Source organism: Odontomachus brunneus, unplaced genomic scaffold, assembly GCF_010583005.1.
Source record: "Odontomachus brunneus isolate Ranch 3 - 2012 unplaced genomic scaffold, Obru_v1 Obru_scaffold_014, whole genome shotgun sequence".
Classification (NCBI taxonomy): domain Eukaryota; kingdom Metazoa; phylum Arthropoda; class Insecta; order Hymenoptera; family Formicidae; genus Odontomachus; species Odontomachus brunneus.
In genome coordinates, this window is record NW_022639464.1 from 100,650 (window position 1) to 119,574 (window position 18,925).

The 18,925-nt window shown below is 39.0% G+C and overlaps 1 protein-coding gene across 10 annotated transcripts in view; it reads left to right on the forward strand.

Annotated features, from left to right (window-relative positions):
* The window catches only part of LOC116841233 (uncharacterized protein CG43427), a 93,657-nt gene that overhangs the window by 66,477 nt on the left and 8,255 nt on the right, over nt 1-18,925 (forward strand). For 8 of the 10 annotated variants that reach the window (XM_032808926.1, XM_032808930.1, XM_032808923.1 and 5 more), the window contains 5 exons: nt 5,182-5,330; nt 5,679-5,870; nt 5,944-6,231; nt 7,405-8,961; nt 9,986-10,918. In XM_032808926.1, the coding sequence (XP_032664817.1) occupies nt 5,283-5,330; nt 5,679-5,870; nt 5,944-6,231; nt 7,405-8,961; nt 9,986-10,918 (3,018 nt within the window). In that variant the 5' untranslated portion in view covers nt 5,182-5,282. The remainder of the gene's footprint in view (nt 1-5,181; nt 5,331-5,678; nt 5,871-5,943; nt 6,232-7,404; nt 8,962-9,985; nt 10,919-18,925) is intronic. The other 2 variants (XM_032808927.1, XM_032808928.1) reach the window with 1 other exon arrangement.

The following is an 18,925-nucleotide window of genomic DNA, read 5'->3' on the forward strand; positions in this document are numbered from 1 at the left end:
CAAGTTTGATTACTTTAACCAAATTAAACGAAATGATATTCAGCATTTCTCACTTTTTATTATTTTTTTATTATTTTTTTTTAACTGAACTAGAAATTTTATTATTTTTTTAACTGAAAGTTATTTTTTTACGTGTATGATTATTTTTTTTGAAATTTAGTTGATTTGATATTATATTTAACCGTTTGTTAATTTTTTATCCGATAATTTCTCTCAGTGTGGTGTACTAATGGAACATTTTGTTCACCACATTTGAATTCGGCGGGTCTAAATTAGCGAGAATCGGTGACTTTTATCTCTGGCGCAATGTGGCAATGTACCAGTGTACTTTGCGCGACGCGTGTGACTTTCCCTCGACGACAATGACGACGACGATGACACAGTTCTGCTTCGGTAAATCGGGTCTGCGCAAATGCGCAGGAACGATCTGTTACGATTCGTAATGTAACGTCTCAATTGTCAAAAGCGGAAAGTCGGACTTTCGAATCGCTTCAACGATGCGCCGACATACTACGCCTCTGCGCGTGACGCAGTTAAGAGCTGATAACAATGCATTCGCGCATGCTGCCTCCTCTTCTATTTTACGTAACTTCGTTTTTTTTTATGACACAAGCCGACGGATTTCACGACGGACGCGTGAAGATGTCGAGGGCGATCTCCGCGATAAGCGGCAATAAAAAGTAACGTAGAAAGCGGCTCTGTGATACACGAGCGACGTTCACCAACCGTAGACGATTCAGATGCTCTATGAGAGCAGCAGCACGAGTTGGCGTTTACGGTTTACGATGACCAGGGTGCTCGATGACCGTAAAACACCCTGACATAGTTTAATAAAAGAGCGAAGCCGACCAACAGAGCTCGGTGGCATAAAGCAATCATTTTACGCACCATAAAATGTTACAGCGTCTCTTCTCGCGAAGAGACATCACGAACAAAAAAAGAAAAAAAATAAAATCAAGTATTCATATATAGAGACGTGGAATAAGGAGGCGCGACGCTTTAAGATTAACGAGTTTACCCATCTGCTCGTCACGAGAGAGAAAGAGAGAGAAAAAAAACATCATATGTTAGATGCTATGAGACTCCCCTCCAGCGCTGAGAAAAAGACAGACAGACAGACAGACAGACAGAGAGAGAGAGAGAGAGAGAGAGAGAGAGAGAGAGAGAGAGAGAGAGAGAGAGAGAGAGAGACTCGTTCAAGACAGATGATTACTTTTGATCTTAATATGGAAATATTTATTCACGTGTCATTTCAAACCGGGGCCGCCGTATCAATGCCTCTTCTGAGCGTAGTGTACATTCGCACCGGTATAGGTAATCGACAGCTGTATATTGCGTCGCGATTACGCAACAGTGAGTGTCTGTTGTCAAGGCGATGAGAGAAACTTGAAGATCGATCTAGGGCAGCACGGCGTCAATCGTAACAAAGAACAGTTGTGTAACACTCCTGATAACATGCCATAAACATTAGTACATGCCGAGGAAAGACAGAATTACACCCTTCGCAATGAAGTCGAGTAAATCCTCAACAACGTTTCATTTCGTTACTTCGTTACTTTACGACTCAGGGTACTACAGCCATAAGTGCTTGATTAGGAGAACATGATGCATCGATTTACTCGGAAACATGAATGACACGAGGACGAATTAGAGTGGGAGAGAGCGACTGACTGTTAGGGACAAAGGGAAGAGGATCGCGCGCCATCGGGAAAGAAGGAAGTAAAAAAGGAAGTACGTCGGTGCTCATAAAATTCGAAAAATACGACATTATTTTGGCAAACTGGCGGATTTACCCCACGATTCACACGCGGCTTTTTAGACGTGCTCGCAAAGAGCGCGAAGTAGCGACCGCCACGCAGCCACGATATTTTCAGAACGCGTAAGCGACTGCAGTTGAGATTCCGCAGACATCCGTCGCACCCTACATTGTGCTCCGGATGCAATATGCTTTTAAACACGAGGGGATTGGATTCGGTCCACTGTTGCTTGGTTATTGTAGAATTTCGATTGGACGGGCTCTTCTAACAAGAGAAATTGTTTTATTCATCATTCAAAATTTGCTTGTAACAAAAAAGAACTTAGTTGGGTTAAAATATATGAACGAACGAAAAATATGAACGAAGTAGAATTCCGATTGAAGTTATCAGAATTCCGTTTAAGTTAACCAGAATCTGTTAACTTGAACAAAACTCTGATAACTTCAACCGTCGCGATGACACTCTACATTGTGCTTTAAACGTTTCCAACTCCAAACAGTTGTAAGTACTGGTTGATCAAAAATTTGGTTTGCTTAAGAAGCTTATTAACTTGGACAGGATTCTGATAACAGAAATTCTGGTTCAATTGTCGCGATAACACCCTGTTCCAAACGTTTGAAACAGTTGCAAGTTCTGGTCAACAAAAAATCTTGTTCGGTTAACCAGATGCTTATCAACTTGAACAGAATTTTAATAACTTCAAAATGTCGTAATGACACATTGTACTCTACTATAAATTTTAAATTTACTCACGATAGACATTATAATATCTCTACACATGTATAATAAAAACTGATTTAATATTACTGATATTATATTTCTGAAAGAGTCAGTTCACATATTATATAGTAAACTGCTTCAATCAATGAATAAAACTCTATCAAGTGCTTATCCAGTTTCTGGATAGTGTTTTTACAACTAATGAAAATGCGTTAATATAATATAGATGGACGGCTGCTGTATATCTTTCTATCAGGGTTATAATTATTTTTCATAATATCTGTGTTACGTGAATTCATTAATGACCAATGCTCACATATTGCTTTTGTTCCTTGAATTGTCAGAGATAGATAATCCATTCGCGTTATACAATAATGTAGTTTTGTAAAATTCCTACGATGATAGGGAAGCCAGTCGCGCACTGGGACAATCTGTCAATAAGAAATTGAAGATATTCAAAGTCCAACGAGCGGAGATAATCGGACTGGCTACAGTTTAAACCGCGGGTATCTAAATAAACGAATAAAACCGGTGGAAAACACAGACGGTTACGTGCGCGAGCCGCGGCAGCGACAGAAATATCCAGCCTTGACTTCTTCGTGATCCTCGTGTCGATTTCCTCCTCGAAGACTACATTCCACGCCGTTCGCTCCAGAATCGCTTTGAAAGGCTTGTTTGCTCTTGGCGCACCTCATCGCTCCGCGCCGGCGAAAGAGAGAGAGAGAGAGAGAGAGAGAGAGAGAAGCGGATCGTCGTCGTGTTGCTCGTTCGCGATGCGCGCGTTTGTATGCACCGGTACGCACGACCGCGTGTCATGAAATGATCGCGATGCCACGCGCGTCATAGAGGATTCTATCAGCCGGTCGGCCGCGGCACAATACGATCGGACGTATCGGAGTCTACGACCCCGACGCGACGAGCTCTGCGTCTCGGCGAATGTACAGCCATTATCAGCGAAATGCATCTCGAACGCGCCGTGCCGGCAAGATATTGGCAAGATCGTCAAAAGAAATATGATTTAAGAGGATGCTGGACACTAAGAAAGAAACACTTGGACATTTATTTATCTGGTTTGTGGAACATAAAGCTTATTCACAGAAATAAACTTTATACAAATCAATTTTCAACAGTTCCAGAAACAAAGTTTCAAAAGAAATTTTCGTAAACAAAATATTTTTCTATTTTTTTATGTAACATGGAGCCATTGAAATTTATACTTTCTATGAATTAAAGTTTAAATTGTAAACCAAGTCCCTACTTCTTGGCTGTAAGCTGAAGTATGAATAAAATTGATATACTACTTTCTGTGAATTGAAGTTTATTTCTGTAAATAAACCTTATATTCCACAAACAAATTGTCTACAATTTTTTTCTCAGCGTGAATACCGATATAATGCAACTTTGTGCTTTACATTGTTTTTCTATTTGATTGTATATAATTGCAGATGCTTATAGATACATATAGAATAAAAGTACAATGCCAATGAATGAAGCCACATATATAAAAAAACTTCAAAAATCTTTGTTTATAAAAATTTCTTTTTTTTTTTGTTTTTTATATAACATGAGGTACTCCGTCATACATTAATACTTGTATTTTTACTATGTGTAAGTATTTACAATTTTATACAATAAAATAGAAAAATAAATAGAAAGCTGCTTTATGTTGGTATCCAGTGTCCCTTCATGTCGTTTTAAAATGTTTAAGAACCACTTTTGTGCGGAAATTGGAAGATCTAAAATACTTAAAATATTTTCTTACGTGTGTGAAGCACTCGATTCGAAACGCACATACATTATTATCGCGATATAGATTAATTATGAAGAAATATGATTCAAATAATTTTGAAATGTTTCAAAGTTATTATCTTTTTCTTTTTAATACGAATCAATTAGTCAAACTTGTCAATATACAGTGAGAAGGAAATAGTACACGCATTTTGAGGTAAAATGCTTTCGGAAATAACACGCGTGCGCAACGGATGCAACGCGCAAACATAAACCGAATGTGATAATATTTATGCGCGAAACGATAAACATTCTCGTGCGTTCAAGGCGACCATCTGCTATAGATGAAAGTTTATCACCTGATACGTTCACGATAAAAAATAAATAGATCTATTTGTAAGGATTCGATTTTTTATTTTATCCGTTTATTACTAAACCGAGAAGATTAAATGCATCAACTTTTCTCCACTTTAATTAGAATTTTAACTAATATAGTCATTTAATTAACTGTTTTTCGTTAGATGTATTTCTTGTATATACAGAATTTACATAAATGTACGTTGCTTTGTTTTATTATATTCAATGGAAAACCTAACCATATATATATGTAGAAATCTTTCTGCTTTTCGATATTCTTAAGCTTCCAAATGCAGATACGAAGGTAGAGCAGTTTTTTTATATTTTTTTGTTTGGAGCATCTACACACTTTCGGTATATACAAGCTGCGGGATTTTTGGATTAGGCAAATATTACGCTGACAGCTTGAAATTTTTACATTATAAATTTTTTGTTTATTTTCGTCACATATCGACCAATGCTCCTATTTATTTCTACACGTACTTTCATTGCGTAAAAGCATTTGTAATTCTGTGCAACCAATTCGACGTAAACTTTGCAGAAAAATGTCGGTAAAGTTTTCAGCTTCAGCATCTCCTTAAGTCGTTCCCTATTAACCTTCAGTGCTTATATTTTGCAGGAACAGGACATAGGATGGGCCGAGCCGTGCAAAGAGGTGTCGTTCAACACTGAAAAGGAGGAGTGTCTCGAAAAAGCGAAAGAAGCAGGAAAGCGCGAAGGATGCCTTCTTCGCAAACCGCCGCAACCGAGCGGCGAAACGATAGGGTGGTTAGTATTCGTCATTGCAATCGGTGTAGCTTTCTAGCCGATTATGTAAAACGTACCATAAAATTTCATAAAAATTCAGCGTATTTTATAAGAAATGAATTGAAACTATGAAATTCTTCAGCGTAAAACAAGTCTATAATATTAAAATTGACAAAAGCCTAAACGTATTAAATTTATATTTTATGGAAATGAGGTATAAAATTTTCCAGCATTAAACAAGCCTAGAATAACTACAACTGAGACTAAAATCTGTAAATTGTATTAAAAATACATATACGGAAGACTTGGCACACAACATTTTTCAAACACGTACGAAAGAGATGTTGGAAGTGATTTTTTATTCTGTAGCAGCTGACACACGAACCGCCAAAATTGAAAACTACCTTGAAAACACCTCCTAAGCAAGCGACCAATCCTTTACAATTCGTCAAAGTCGGGCCATGTTCACTATACCGAACCGCGCAGGAGCAGCTCCAGAAGGTTCAAGAGGTGAAGAAAATCAAACAAGAGGTCCGCGATGATCCTGAAGATTGGCAATCGGTAAGATCTCGTTCGAAAACATGAATGTGGATGTCTATTTGGCGATGAAAGTAAAATATCGTCGTGCTCGCAGAATTTAGACAACTGGAAGAGCAGCCGAAGGAAGCGGCAGGAGCATATAATCGAGCGGGTGGTGGAAGTGAAGAAACTAGAATTAGAGGAGCATGACCGCCAACGCCGTCGGAACAAGACCTTCTCGGAGATGATGGAGGAGCGCGGCAACAGAGGTCGCAAACTGAGCATCAGTTTGGCCATGTATAACGACGAGGATGCAAACGATCTCAGCGATCTTGGAATCGGCACCAGTAGCGGCAAGAGCTCTGTTAGCGGCGACACACACGACGACACGCACAGCGTTCTGGTAAGCATGCACAGCATGCATTCGAATATCAACATTTACTGCTCCTTAATAACATAGTAGAAAAGTTTAGATCGCAAATTGGCCCAAAAGAGTGTCGGCCATGTTCTTTGTTTATGTATTTGTCGCGAGAGGAACAATGAAACGAAGTCGCAAAATATTTCTTCTAGAACATAGGTACATTCCCCGAGTTTCATTAAAATTGGAATAATATTACAGTCTAAAAAGTAGAAAAATTAATTTAGAATCAGTTAAATACACTTTCAAGCGTGTGTGTGTGTCTCGAAGTTTATTGATATTTCATTGTAAGTAAATAAACTTGTGATGTGTGTTATTAGTTAGAATAAAATTCTTTGTAAATGTATGATACACTTGCCGGGTGATAAAAACAATTTTTACTCATAAAATTATTGAAATCAAGTGTAAAATTGGTCCATATTTAAGGATCGGCAACATTGTTAAAATCTTTTGCGGGGAGACTCCAAAACTACTAATCAGGATACATATATTATGTAGCTTTCTTAGCCTGAATTTCCAGCCACTTTTACCCGATACCAAGGCAAGTTGGCTACGTTGCAGCATATTCGTATTTTGGTTATTAAACAAGAATAAATATACGGTATAAATATACGATTAAATATACAGTTTACAAAATCGTTGCGGACATAGAAACATAGAGAAAAGTAATCTCTGTTATGTTTGTATATCACAATTAGTTATCTGAGAAGTCTTCGAAGTCCCGAAAAATATGTCATTTGATTTTAATCTAATCTCTTAAAAGTAACTCTTGGCAGAGTTTATAATTAGCTTCTGATCATATGATCAAAAAAATCTGTTCATGTTTCATTTATGGATTTGTCGTTTAATTTATGAATATCTTTATTTTTTAGCCAAGTCAACAAGACTTAGTTTTTTGCAATATTAATTTACAGAATCGCTTCTATGTTCTTCTTTGTTTATTTTTAAGTTATAAAATGTTCTCTGATTGGAATATTCTTTCATATTCACTGTGCGGAAAATATAAAACGAATAGTAAATCGACGGGAAAAAGGTTGCAATAACGTCGCGAGTCAAGAATCCAGATACGTCTCTTATTCTGCAAGGAATTCGCATATATCTATTTCGACAAATAGCTTGCTCTCGCGGGTAGTGTCATGCCAACTCGTCAAATTTTAGAGTGACAGGGACAGCGAGATGGAGAAGAGCCATTCGGATGTCGACAACCTTACCGATGCGGCCTCATCTACGATGATCACCACCACGACGCTGACGGCGACAGCGACGACGGTCGCGAGCACATCAGCCGCGGTAACGAGTGCGTTGGCGGCGACGTCGGCGGCGACGGCGGCGATAACGACGACGGAAACAACGACGGCGACGGCAACGACGACGACGACGACGACGACGACGGCGGCGATGCCGACTGTCATCGCGACAACAACGGCGTCTGCGACGTCAACGGTGATGTCTAACGCGACGAGAAAAGCGTTCGGTGGTTTTCACAATCACAATCAAGAGTACGACTCCGCTACTACCGCGACCACGAGCTCGCCCGAACCGGAAGAGTACACATACGAAGGCGCTATTCGCGGTTACGTGTCGCGGGTGTCGCAGAATATACCGAGGAGGTCTTTGACCGGGATCGACTCCAAACTCGAGGGAGCGAAATCATCGGTGAATGGCTCGAAGACGAGCCTGAACGACGACAGTAAGTCTCCCTTGTCGGTGGTGAAGGTGGACATACTGAAGAGGCGCGAGGTGTTCGAGAAGGCGTCGCAGAAGAGTAATGACAGTAAAGCAAACAACAGGCTCTCCGGCGATTTCACCGGCACGAAGTCGATCAAGGAAAGACTCTCGAGCCTCGAGAAGCAAAAATACGAGACGGAGAATTGCGACAAAAGTGGCAGCAAGACGCTCAACCGATTATCTGGCGACATGAGCTCGATCCGGGAGAGACTCACCCACTTAGAGAAGCAAGCTTCGGAGCGTGAGAGCAAGAGTTCCGTTCACCGCAAGCTCAGCACGGAAGATATGGAGACGGTGCGGCCTCTCAGGGAGAGACTCTCTACCCTCGAGAAGTACAGCAGCAGCGACGAGTCGTCTGTGCCGACCACGACGAACGAGTCCCGACATAACGGCGAGCTCAGTGCTAGGACGATCAAAGATCGCCTCAGCGCACTGGACGCCGCCAGGAGCAAGGATTCAACGGACAAACGGCCCGCCGTTGACAAACACGCGCTCTGCTTCCGAGACCAGGAGAACAGGATCGACACCTCGACGCCCAGCGAGAGGAGCTCGTCGCCGGACTCGGAGTATCGCGTGCCACGCGCCATCTTCCACAGGAGCTTAGATTCTCTGGACGCCGACGCTTCCAGCGGGCCTGACACTTTCGAGCGCGTGCAAAGCCTCGAGGAGCTCGATTACGGTCGACGGTATCCCGCCTCGTCGTCATCCGCGGAACTCCTCAACGACACGGACCGCGAGGACTCGGGTATCCATACCGCGGACGTGAGCTGCTCGGTCAGCCAAGCGGACGAGCCGATCGACGAGGAGATCGTACACATCAGCAGTATCGTCGAGCGACGGGAGACCGCAGCCGAGGAGAGGGTCAAGCCCACGCCTGTCCAAGAGGACACGTCAACGCCGAGCAGCACGGCGGTCGAAACTCCGAGCGAAGTCGCCACGACGACTCACCAGTTCGCCAGTCATCGGGAGGCAGTAGCGGTGAACAAGGTAAGTGAAGTCACGCCGCACTTAGCGCGTATCACCGCGATTACGTCGATTCCAATCACGGCCAACGCGCTACAGTTCCGTATAGAGCGAGAAACAATTACGCCTTGTTGCGGCGATCCTCGTCTTGCACCTTTTACGGCACGGTAAATGTGTTGTTACGATGAACTTGGCCCATGCACTGAGAGAAAAAATATCTAGGAAGAATATACATACTTTTACACTAAGCAGAAACGTAGTTTCTTCAAACTGTAGCTTTTCACGGAATCTATTTGTTCTATTTAAATAAAAAGATTTTGCTTTAAGTGAATATATTATTAGCATCCACCGAGTAAATGTTTTACCTTTTAGATATTTTCTCTCTCACAAGGGATCGTTCTCCTTTGTTCGAAGCCAAATACATTTTGGTCGATAAAGAATGTTTTAATAAGTACTGAAAGTGAAGATTCCATCTACGAACTCATCAGAGTTCCAGAAATTTGAGATTTTGTCCATTATCTTTGTCAGTATCTTATGATATCACATAAAGGCCTTCAAGGCATTATGGCATCATGTAAACGCCTTAAAAGAGGTCATCATTTTAATTATCATTTAGGTACTTTTAGAATAGTCTTGTAAAGATCTTCAAAGTAACCAAGCAAAGATACCAAACAAAATATGAAACAAAATCCCAAATATTTAAAACTCTGGTGAATCTACAGACGTAATCCTCACTCTCAATACTTATTGAAACGTTCCTTATTTATTGGTAAAATTCATTTATTTGGTTCCGGACAAAAAAGAACGGGCCCTTATCGGTGTGGTGGTAACTTGGCTCGATTTTCTAAACTCCCAAGTGACTTCGGGATTGCAATTACTAACCGATACATCTTTTCTGGTACGCCCTGATATATTTGCATCCGAGAAATCAAGTAACTTCCTGCGCCTACACCTCTCTCTTGCCACAGATCTTATTTTCTTCCTTTCTCTCTTCTGGCTATGGGTCTTGGACAACTATAAATTGGATTGTAACTCTCTGATTCTGTAGGGTACTGCTGACATCTCTGGGGAACTATCGACTAACAAATCACAGCCGCAGACGCACGTAGAGACCACTACTAACTCTAATACACTTCGTTCACATACCTCCGTGCCTCGCGCGATTACCCATCTATGTCCCAAGACGTCTCAGCGAGAAACGACCCCCGAAAATCTCTCGAAAGCGCGCGCATTCGGCAAAGACGTCGCCGAGCTCAAAGCAGAGTCGGAACCGAGCCCCACCGAGTCTATAGTATCGGCCAGTCTGAAACTCTCCATTGAGCAAGCGAGATCTAAATTTGCCGGACCGGCGAAGCGGCAGAATCCGTCTAAGGAGCAATTCCAGTCTCTGCCATCCTCGGACATCAGCAGCGCGGAAACTTACCAATTAACGTTTCCCACTGTCAGAGCGACAACGGTTCCGACCAGTCCCTCCCCCGAATCCAATTCGACTTCTAAGCCCGCGTCTGCCCGCGCCGCGTCTAAGATTCCCACCCCGCTCTCTCGGAAAACCGCCAAGTCCTCGCCGACGAGTTCCGACTCGGCTTTGACCTCGTCGTCCGGCCTGTCCGCCGGCGTTCTCAAAGCTTCGCCGTCAAAGAGTCATCCCGCGAACTGTAACAAGTCCTCGGCGAGTCCGACTGCCTGCTCGCTTCCGAGAACGTCCGAGGCTGCATCGTTTCCCGCTTGCGCGACCGTCGAATCCTCGCCCGTGTCCTCGCAAGCGAGTCCAACGGAGCAAGCCGCGTCCCCGTCGAGAATCCCGTCAGCGAGCGCGCGATGCCACGAGGAAGCGACGCTGCTACCTGCTGCGACGGAACGACGTCGAACCGTGGTGGAGGTGTGCGAGAAGGTGGTGGTACCTCAGGGCAAGACACCCACGACGCCGCCGGTGACGCCGTTCATCACGGTGAACCGCGTCAACGACAAGCAGAGCTCCGAGGTTAGGCACGATCAGCAGCAAGCCAGCAACGCCTCGAAAAAGTCCTAAAGACGCGCGAGGACCTTCTCAACTCGTAAACTCACTAAACGTCATTGTCCTCTTGTATTTTGGTCAGCCTCTAGATAAGCCGTGCTAGATCTTGTATATAAAAATTAACATCTCGGGTCACGCGGACTCGTAGGGCGCGAGAAGTGTCGAGAATGCGTGCTACTGAGGGAGAGAAAAGAGAGAGAGAGAGAGAGAGAGAGAGAGAGAGAGAGAGAGAGAGAGAGAGTGAGAACTCCAGGAGCAGTTCTGTCGTCTTTGAATCTAGAGATGTGAAAATTATTAGAATTTTCTCACTTCTTTATTAATTTTTTTCTAATTGTTCTTTTCAATTAATATCTAATTTCACAAAATATTATAATTTGTTATCGATATCCCTTATAAATTTAAAATGGTTTGTATTACATACTATACAATAAGAAATATTAATAACAAATTGTAATATTTTCTGAAATTAGGTATTTATTGAAAAAAATAAGAATTTGGAGGAAGAATTTGGAAAAAATGAATAAAGAAATCAATTATTCTAATAATTTTCACACCTCTGTAGTAGCTTCGGTCCAACCGTTGTTCAGTCGACGCATAGACTAATTTTCGAGCGCGATTCGCGGCTGTTTACAATTCGGACCGCGACGTTAACGTGTCAGTTGCCACTGAGCGATCGTACGCGCGCAGCTTTTGCTGGAGAACGTCCACATTTTTACAAGAGTCATCCAGTTCTGCCGAGAGCTCTGCTCCTTGGTCCTCTGAGAGTGGCAGGATCCCGCGTGCGATGGGATTACCTCGAGGATTAGCACGAGTCGGCGACATTCTACGTCGTTTGTGCGCTTATGTGTGCAGAATTACGTGAGGCTACATCATCGGCTAATCGTGTATATAGACGCGACGCAGGTGCGAAGGTATAAGATAATCTCCGGTACTGTGTAGAGTTAGATCGGGCTATACTATACGGAAGCTATAACTATAACGGCTACTACACTCTCTAACGGCATGGCGACCGATAATAAAGTTTACAATCGCGCTGACTGATGTGTCCGCGACGTGTAACAGCCAGGCGCTATGAGCACTGCCGATTAAATACAACACGTATGCCGTTTTCAACGAGATGCCATCGTCGGGCCAGCTTCGACAACATCGATCGACTTTAATCATGGCTCGACTTCGTCCTCTGTCAAGAGTTACGGTTTTGGCAGTGGACGGGGACACATTGGATCGAGCTAAGATTAAGTTTCGCTGACGTTGCTGAAGTCGCTCGTGAGAGAGAATAAACCATTGTGATAACGCTGTTCAATCGCTCTTCGTCTTATCATAAATCGCCGAATGTCACGTATTAAAGGGGGAAGTCGCTTTTTCAAAACAAGAAAGTAACGACATTCAGGAATTTATTTAAAGGAAACTACTAAATGAATATGTTCAAATTTTTTATATATAGTTAAGTAATATATTTATATTTGAACACAAAAATTTATTGTTATTTTTTGTGTGCAAATCATGTCATTGTTCCTCCGAGCCTACAGCCTCCTTGTTTTACATGATTTATGTTTACAATAGTGCAATAAAAAAATAAAAAAAAGTTTTTAGAAATAGTGTTACGTGTGTAATTATAATCTCTTGGGCTAGATTTTCAAATAATTGAATTGCATGGCTCATTGTAAAGAAGATTAAAATTTCTTGTTAAAATTCGCTTGCATCTTATTTTATAAAAACAAACTAAAGCAAAAATAAAAATTTTTACTAAAAAAAATTATAAGTACAGCACTATTTTGTATGAAATGCTCTTCATTAGACTGTACAAACGTATATTATGCAAACCAAAGAGCAAGCGATGAATACTGTGACGTCATTTCCGCACAAAAACAATTATAAATTTTTATTTTCAAACAATTGAATTTCTTGATTCTCTTTGAGGAAGAAATTAAAATTTATTGTTCAAATTTTTTTGTTTTATTACATAAAAATACTAATATGAAAATAAAAATTCTAACCCGCGAGAGATTAGAGTACAACACTATTTATCATCGTTTTCATTGAACTATTATACAAATCATCCAAATCAGAGAAGTGTATAAAAGCTAGAAGCAATAAATGTCGTGATGTTATTTTTCCGCACAGAAATAATCATAAATAATTGTTTAATACAAATATATTGTTTTATTACATATATAAAATTAAAAAATATATTCGCTTAATAGTTCTCTTTAAATAAATTCTTAATTATATCGTTACTTTCTTTACTTGAAAAAGTAATCTGCCTCTTTAAGTCAAAGTTATGTGAGTCGATAGAAACTATCAATCGAGACAATATCGACGATATAGTGGAATGTTCCACGCTCGAGTGTAAGGCTCACTTTATTCGTAACGGTCTTGTAATGACTTCAAAAGGTCTTGCCGACGTGCAATTAAGACTGATTGTCACGAATTGTAGCAGTCGACTGATAAAGAAAACGAGCAACGATGAAATATAAGATACACTGGCTAGCGAAATCTGCCGTGTCGTGCTTCCTTTCTCACACGTCCGATTAACAGTCACGTGTTTTCGGTTCATGTTTAATGTGAACAAGATCCTTAGAGCTCTTGAGATTATCACTCTAACTTCTAACTAACTGAAAACTGTTATTACTACATATGGGAAGTTTTTTTACGTGAAAGGTGAATTGATACAAACTGGCAGATGCATTCTTGAAGTTACAGTCGACTTATCCTTCCGCAATTTCTAAATTTTTTATATTAAGTATTTTAATAATTAAGTCGTTATTTAAAATTGGTCCTGGTCTCTCACCACGGAACTCTTGACGTCAAAAGTGGTAGAAAACGTATGCCCAAAATTTTTGCGTGTCATTTTTAAGTAAAAAAATGTTTATATAAAAGAATATTTGAGATTGCTTCAACATACTTGTAAATTGCTCTAAAAATTATCCTTTCCTTTTAACAGTCAGTAAATAGTCGTAAAATTAATGTAATGTACAACATTCCTCTTTAACCTATCTTTTCTCGTAATTTTATCGTGTTAATTTTACGATTATTTATTTATTGTCAAGGGAAAAGAATAGAGTTAGCACAGAGTATTTTACAAGTATACTCGAAAACGATTTGAAGTATTCTTTCATTCAAATATCTTTTAATTTGAAAATAGCACGCAAGAATTTTCAGAGTGTCATTTCTCATCTCTGACATCACGATCCAATATGGCCGCGGGGAGTACCCAGGACTCTTAAGATATCAAATTCAGCTAAGATTAAATAGAGCATAAGAATAGATTCAAGCTTGATTTAATTATCAATTTATATATATATATATATATATATATATATATATATATATATATATATATATATAGCTCGATTATAAATATTTTAAATTATTATAAACAAAATTAATTATAAATTAATATATGTGAAATGTGTTTCTATATACATCTCGGCCAATGAATCAATTCCGTGATATCCGGTATGAAAGATTGAATGATAGGAGCGTTTTATCAATGCAAAACTCGACGCAGTTCACATCTCGAAGTTAACAGGGTGCAGAAATACACACTTTTAGCGACAACCGTATGTTCAAAGTACGAAAGATATATCGTCCTCGTGACGCGGAGAGTCAGAGGTCAGTCGCAGTGGTATTTAATTGCTACTAAAGAGCTCGTACCAATCGCGATAAAAATCCTACAAGTCGCGACGTCGTCAATGATATTTCCATCAACAGTCAGTCACTCGCTTCTCGGCGCGGACCGCGATCGCTTTCTTCTTTTCCCGTGTCTCGTCCTCGATGCGCTGAAGAGGTAAGACGTCACTTATATTTGATTGCATCGAGCGAGCAGTGATTTGCCTGAATTGTGTGTCATTCCCGAAGAATATACCGCGTCAGGACGGACGGCTTTTTTCTTTTTTTTTTAGTAGACCCAGAGCGAATGACAGTTTCACGAAACACGCATGGCTGTGTGGTTAGCACGTCGATTCATTCAAGGTCTATCTTCAAAGCACTCGAAATGCTAAATAAAATACTACCTAAGCTCCATATGTGGAGAAAAAATGAATAAGAAGTTTTTAAGTTATCTGAGAAGAAATATTAAGTTAGGGTAAATCCGAATTGTAAAAACTTTTCAAAGAGAGAGACTATTATATGACACATGTGTTAATTGTAGACAAAAGCTATTACTTGATTTACTTTTCTTCTTTTCATTTTCAACAAAGAATATTTTCTTGATAATAATCTTAAAATCATAAAATTTTATAATGCTCATCTTGTATATAATAGAAAAATTTATTCTCTTGATAAAACTTTATTGAAGAAAAAGTAGGTTGGATGTAATAAACAAAAATAAAAAATAAATATATTTTTGTTTTAATTTAATATTCTTGATTCAAATGCTAAACTTACTAGAATTCAAAATATATTTTGAATAAATTTGATGCTTATAACGAGCTTATGATAGATGTTCAGATATATAGGATGTCTGCCAATTCATGACACACTCGTTATGCAGATAAAATTTATCAAACTGAATTTCTCTACCGTTTCGTAAGTAACCACATAAAATTTTGGATTATTAATTAAAGAAAATTGATGGATGATATGGTTTATGCACGACATAAAAATGCAACATTTTACATGGCTATTTGCGAGATAGTAGAGGTATTCAGTCTGATTAGTTCTACCTGTACACAACGCATATGTCATGAATTGTCAAATACTCTGTATAAGCTTATGAAATACTTGAAACAAGTAATATCTATTTGAGTGCAGTACGTATTTTTCTGTGTGTGTACATCATTATACGAGGCCCAGGAGTATCGGGGCCTCGTTGAACTTGCCTAGACGTAAGGTAGACCCTGATCATATTGCCTCCTTATCAATCTCATCTAGAAATAAAACGAGGAATTCCACGTTAGAACGCACGCACCTGCATTCCGTTCAAAGAGTTCGAGCCCCGATAACGAAGACTAGATATCTCTCTTATCGCAATCACCGAAAAGCGCCTTATCGCGCAGTATGTTCACAACTCACGCCTTAACCAGTCCGTCATCACCTGAGATAACGGTTTCTAGTGGCTGTGCAATTTTCGAGGCGTGTGCACGAGACCCGCTTGCAATGGGAAAGTGAACGTAGTTTCTTCCCTCGTTTTTACTCGTCCCTGCATGCGATTTGCAAATATGACTCGTGAGGTAAGAGGTACTACCGAACGGTTGTGTTAGCGAAGTGGGACTCTTCTTTTTTTTTTTTAATTTAGCCGCACAGTATATGTGAAAACGCGCCAGCGAGAGCATAATCGTTACACCGACTCGTACGCTTGTAGTCTCTGAGAAGCTAAAGATGTCCGCTTTCGAAACGCGATAAAAAATTCCGAATGAGCTATACTAGTTGAATGATGCTAATTGTATATAAAAGTGCGACAATTTCTTTTTCTTAGTGGAGAATTACTCTGCCTTCAGAGAGGTAGAAATGACAGGAATTGTTGGAAACTAAATTTCTTTCAAGTATATGTAGGTTGACATCTAAAAAATTAATCTTATTTTTGTAAAACTGACAATTTTTCTAGTGCTTTCTTAGTATTTGAGGAGGTTGTATAAGGCTCAGTGACATATCAAGAGATTTATTCATAAACTTATTATTTATTGAACAAAATTACGTTCTTATATGTTCTTATCCCGTTATAATAAATGTCAATTTGAGACGAAGTTGAGATGGATATATATATACACAATATTATAAATATTTTATTTTTCTTATTAATGCTTTATTTAAGTATCAGTTGATCCAACAGAAATGCAGAGATAATAGATATATAAGTGTTTAAATACATATACATATATCTCGAGTGTTATAAATTATAAATCTTTCACTCTGCTGTATTTTCCAAACAAAACGGTCAATAATTTTGAAATTTATGTCGATATAATGTCGATAAATTAGTCTTTAATATCATAATAGTTTTTCGTTAAGATCCTAATTTTAGTTTACAATAAATTAAAGACAAAAATGAAAAATAGCACACTAACCCCAAGGCGTATATATAAAAAGTAACTTGTTTAATTTCAAATATCTCAACTCTCAAATAATAAATCTTTTGCACCAGCAATTATATTAGCATTTCAATTTATAAGTAATGCAAGTTTCAACCAATTCTTAACAAACTCATTTTGCCTTACAATCTCCTGGAACTGCTAAAACTTCATTGAAAAATATATTGTTCTTTCCATTATTTTGTAATCTTAGAGCTATTGGAGTAACATTATTTCCATAAATAATAATTAATTAATGAAATTACAATGCATGCGAAATACTCGATTCATGCTTTCTTAACAATCGATAGATATTTTCTTAGTACCTTGCAAATCACATGTAATGATGATTATCAGTTGATATACCCACTTATGTCATCACGTATACATCATGTACAGCGCATCAATATGCAATACTTATTAAAGTATTTTACAAACCAATCATCACCGTCGGATGTGCGAAAATTTTGCAACGTCTTATCGGATTTATTTGGTAGGATTGCATGCGACGATTGTTTTGCTTTCGATAAACATTAATGTTACTCGAAATCAGTGTTTCTTGGACCCGCTCTTATCGATTATTAAAATCACGACGTCACACTCGTGCCTTTTCTCACACAGCCACGTCAAACGATAGAGAAGAATACGCGCAATCGCGTAGAGATCGGCGAGATTCATCGGACGCGCAACATTACGCAACGTGCATCGACCTGGTAAAATGCGCCCGCGTGTTCCCACGACAAGAATCGCACACCTAGTGCGCGCGCGAAACGTTTTCTCAACATTTTTCATGCAACTTCTGCACTGGGAAGAGATGCTCGTGACAATGGCGTCGCGATGTCGAAGCACACACACGTTATGTTATTCCGTTTGATGATGTAACACTTACGTCCGAGCTGCATCGCGAACGAGCGAACGTACAACACTTGGAAATTTCGAAGAACATAATTTTCATTTGAAAAAAATGATGCAATTTTATCATTTTATCGCGGCTTAGTAAGCGTTTCGCAATGATCTTATCGACTGATAAATTCTACGCTATATCACTTCTATTTTACAAAGAGATGAAAATTATTAGAGCAATTTACATTCCTTTATTAGTTTTCTCTAATTATTCTTTAATAATGATGAATATCTAATTTCAGAAAATATTATAATTTATTATCGATATTCCTTATAGGTTTAAAATAATTACAGATTTGTATTACATATTGTACAACTAAATTATATAAATATATATAATGACGTATTATTTTTCACAGAGAGAAATAAGGTTTATATCCCAAAAATAAATTTTCCTATATAAAAGAATTTACTTTTACATACAAAATATATCTTATAGCAGAATGTAATATATGATATATCCGTCATTGTTTATATAATTTAATTGCACAATATATAATACAAATCTGTAATCATTTTAAACCTATAAGATATATTGATAACAAATTGTAATATTTCCTGAAATTAGGCGTTTATTGAAAAGAACAATTAGAAAAAAAAAATAAAAAAGTCAAAATTATTCTAATAATTTTCACATCTCTGTTTACGATCGTTATGTCGATTTAGCGTTAAAAAATATATTTCCTGATAATTTATTGAACATTAGAAGCCGTTAAAGTAATTTTTAACGATTTTCTGATGATTATTAAATTCACGTTTGCCGGACGTTTGCAGCCTCACATCTGTTCCCGTGTCGGGAATTTAACGTGACTGGCTTTAATTAAATTACGAAGAAGCACACGTGTCAAGCATCTCAACAACCGTCACCTATCAGAGTGTCGTGACAGGCGATCCGTCTTTCTAATCAAAATTCAGTCATTCATCCGCGATCTTCCGCGGGTTTGAGAAACGCTGTGCCTCAGACGATCCGGCAATTTGCATAGAATGTAGCGTTGCAAAATTCGTGGCGGCACACGGTGCGAGACCGGCCTGTGTTTTACGTGCACCATGTTACTCGCAG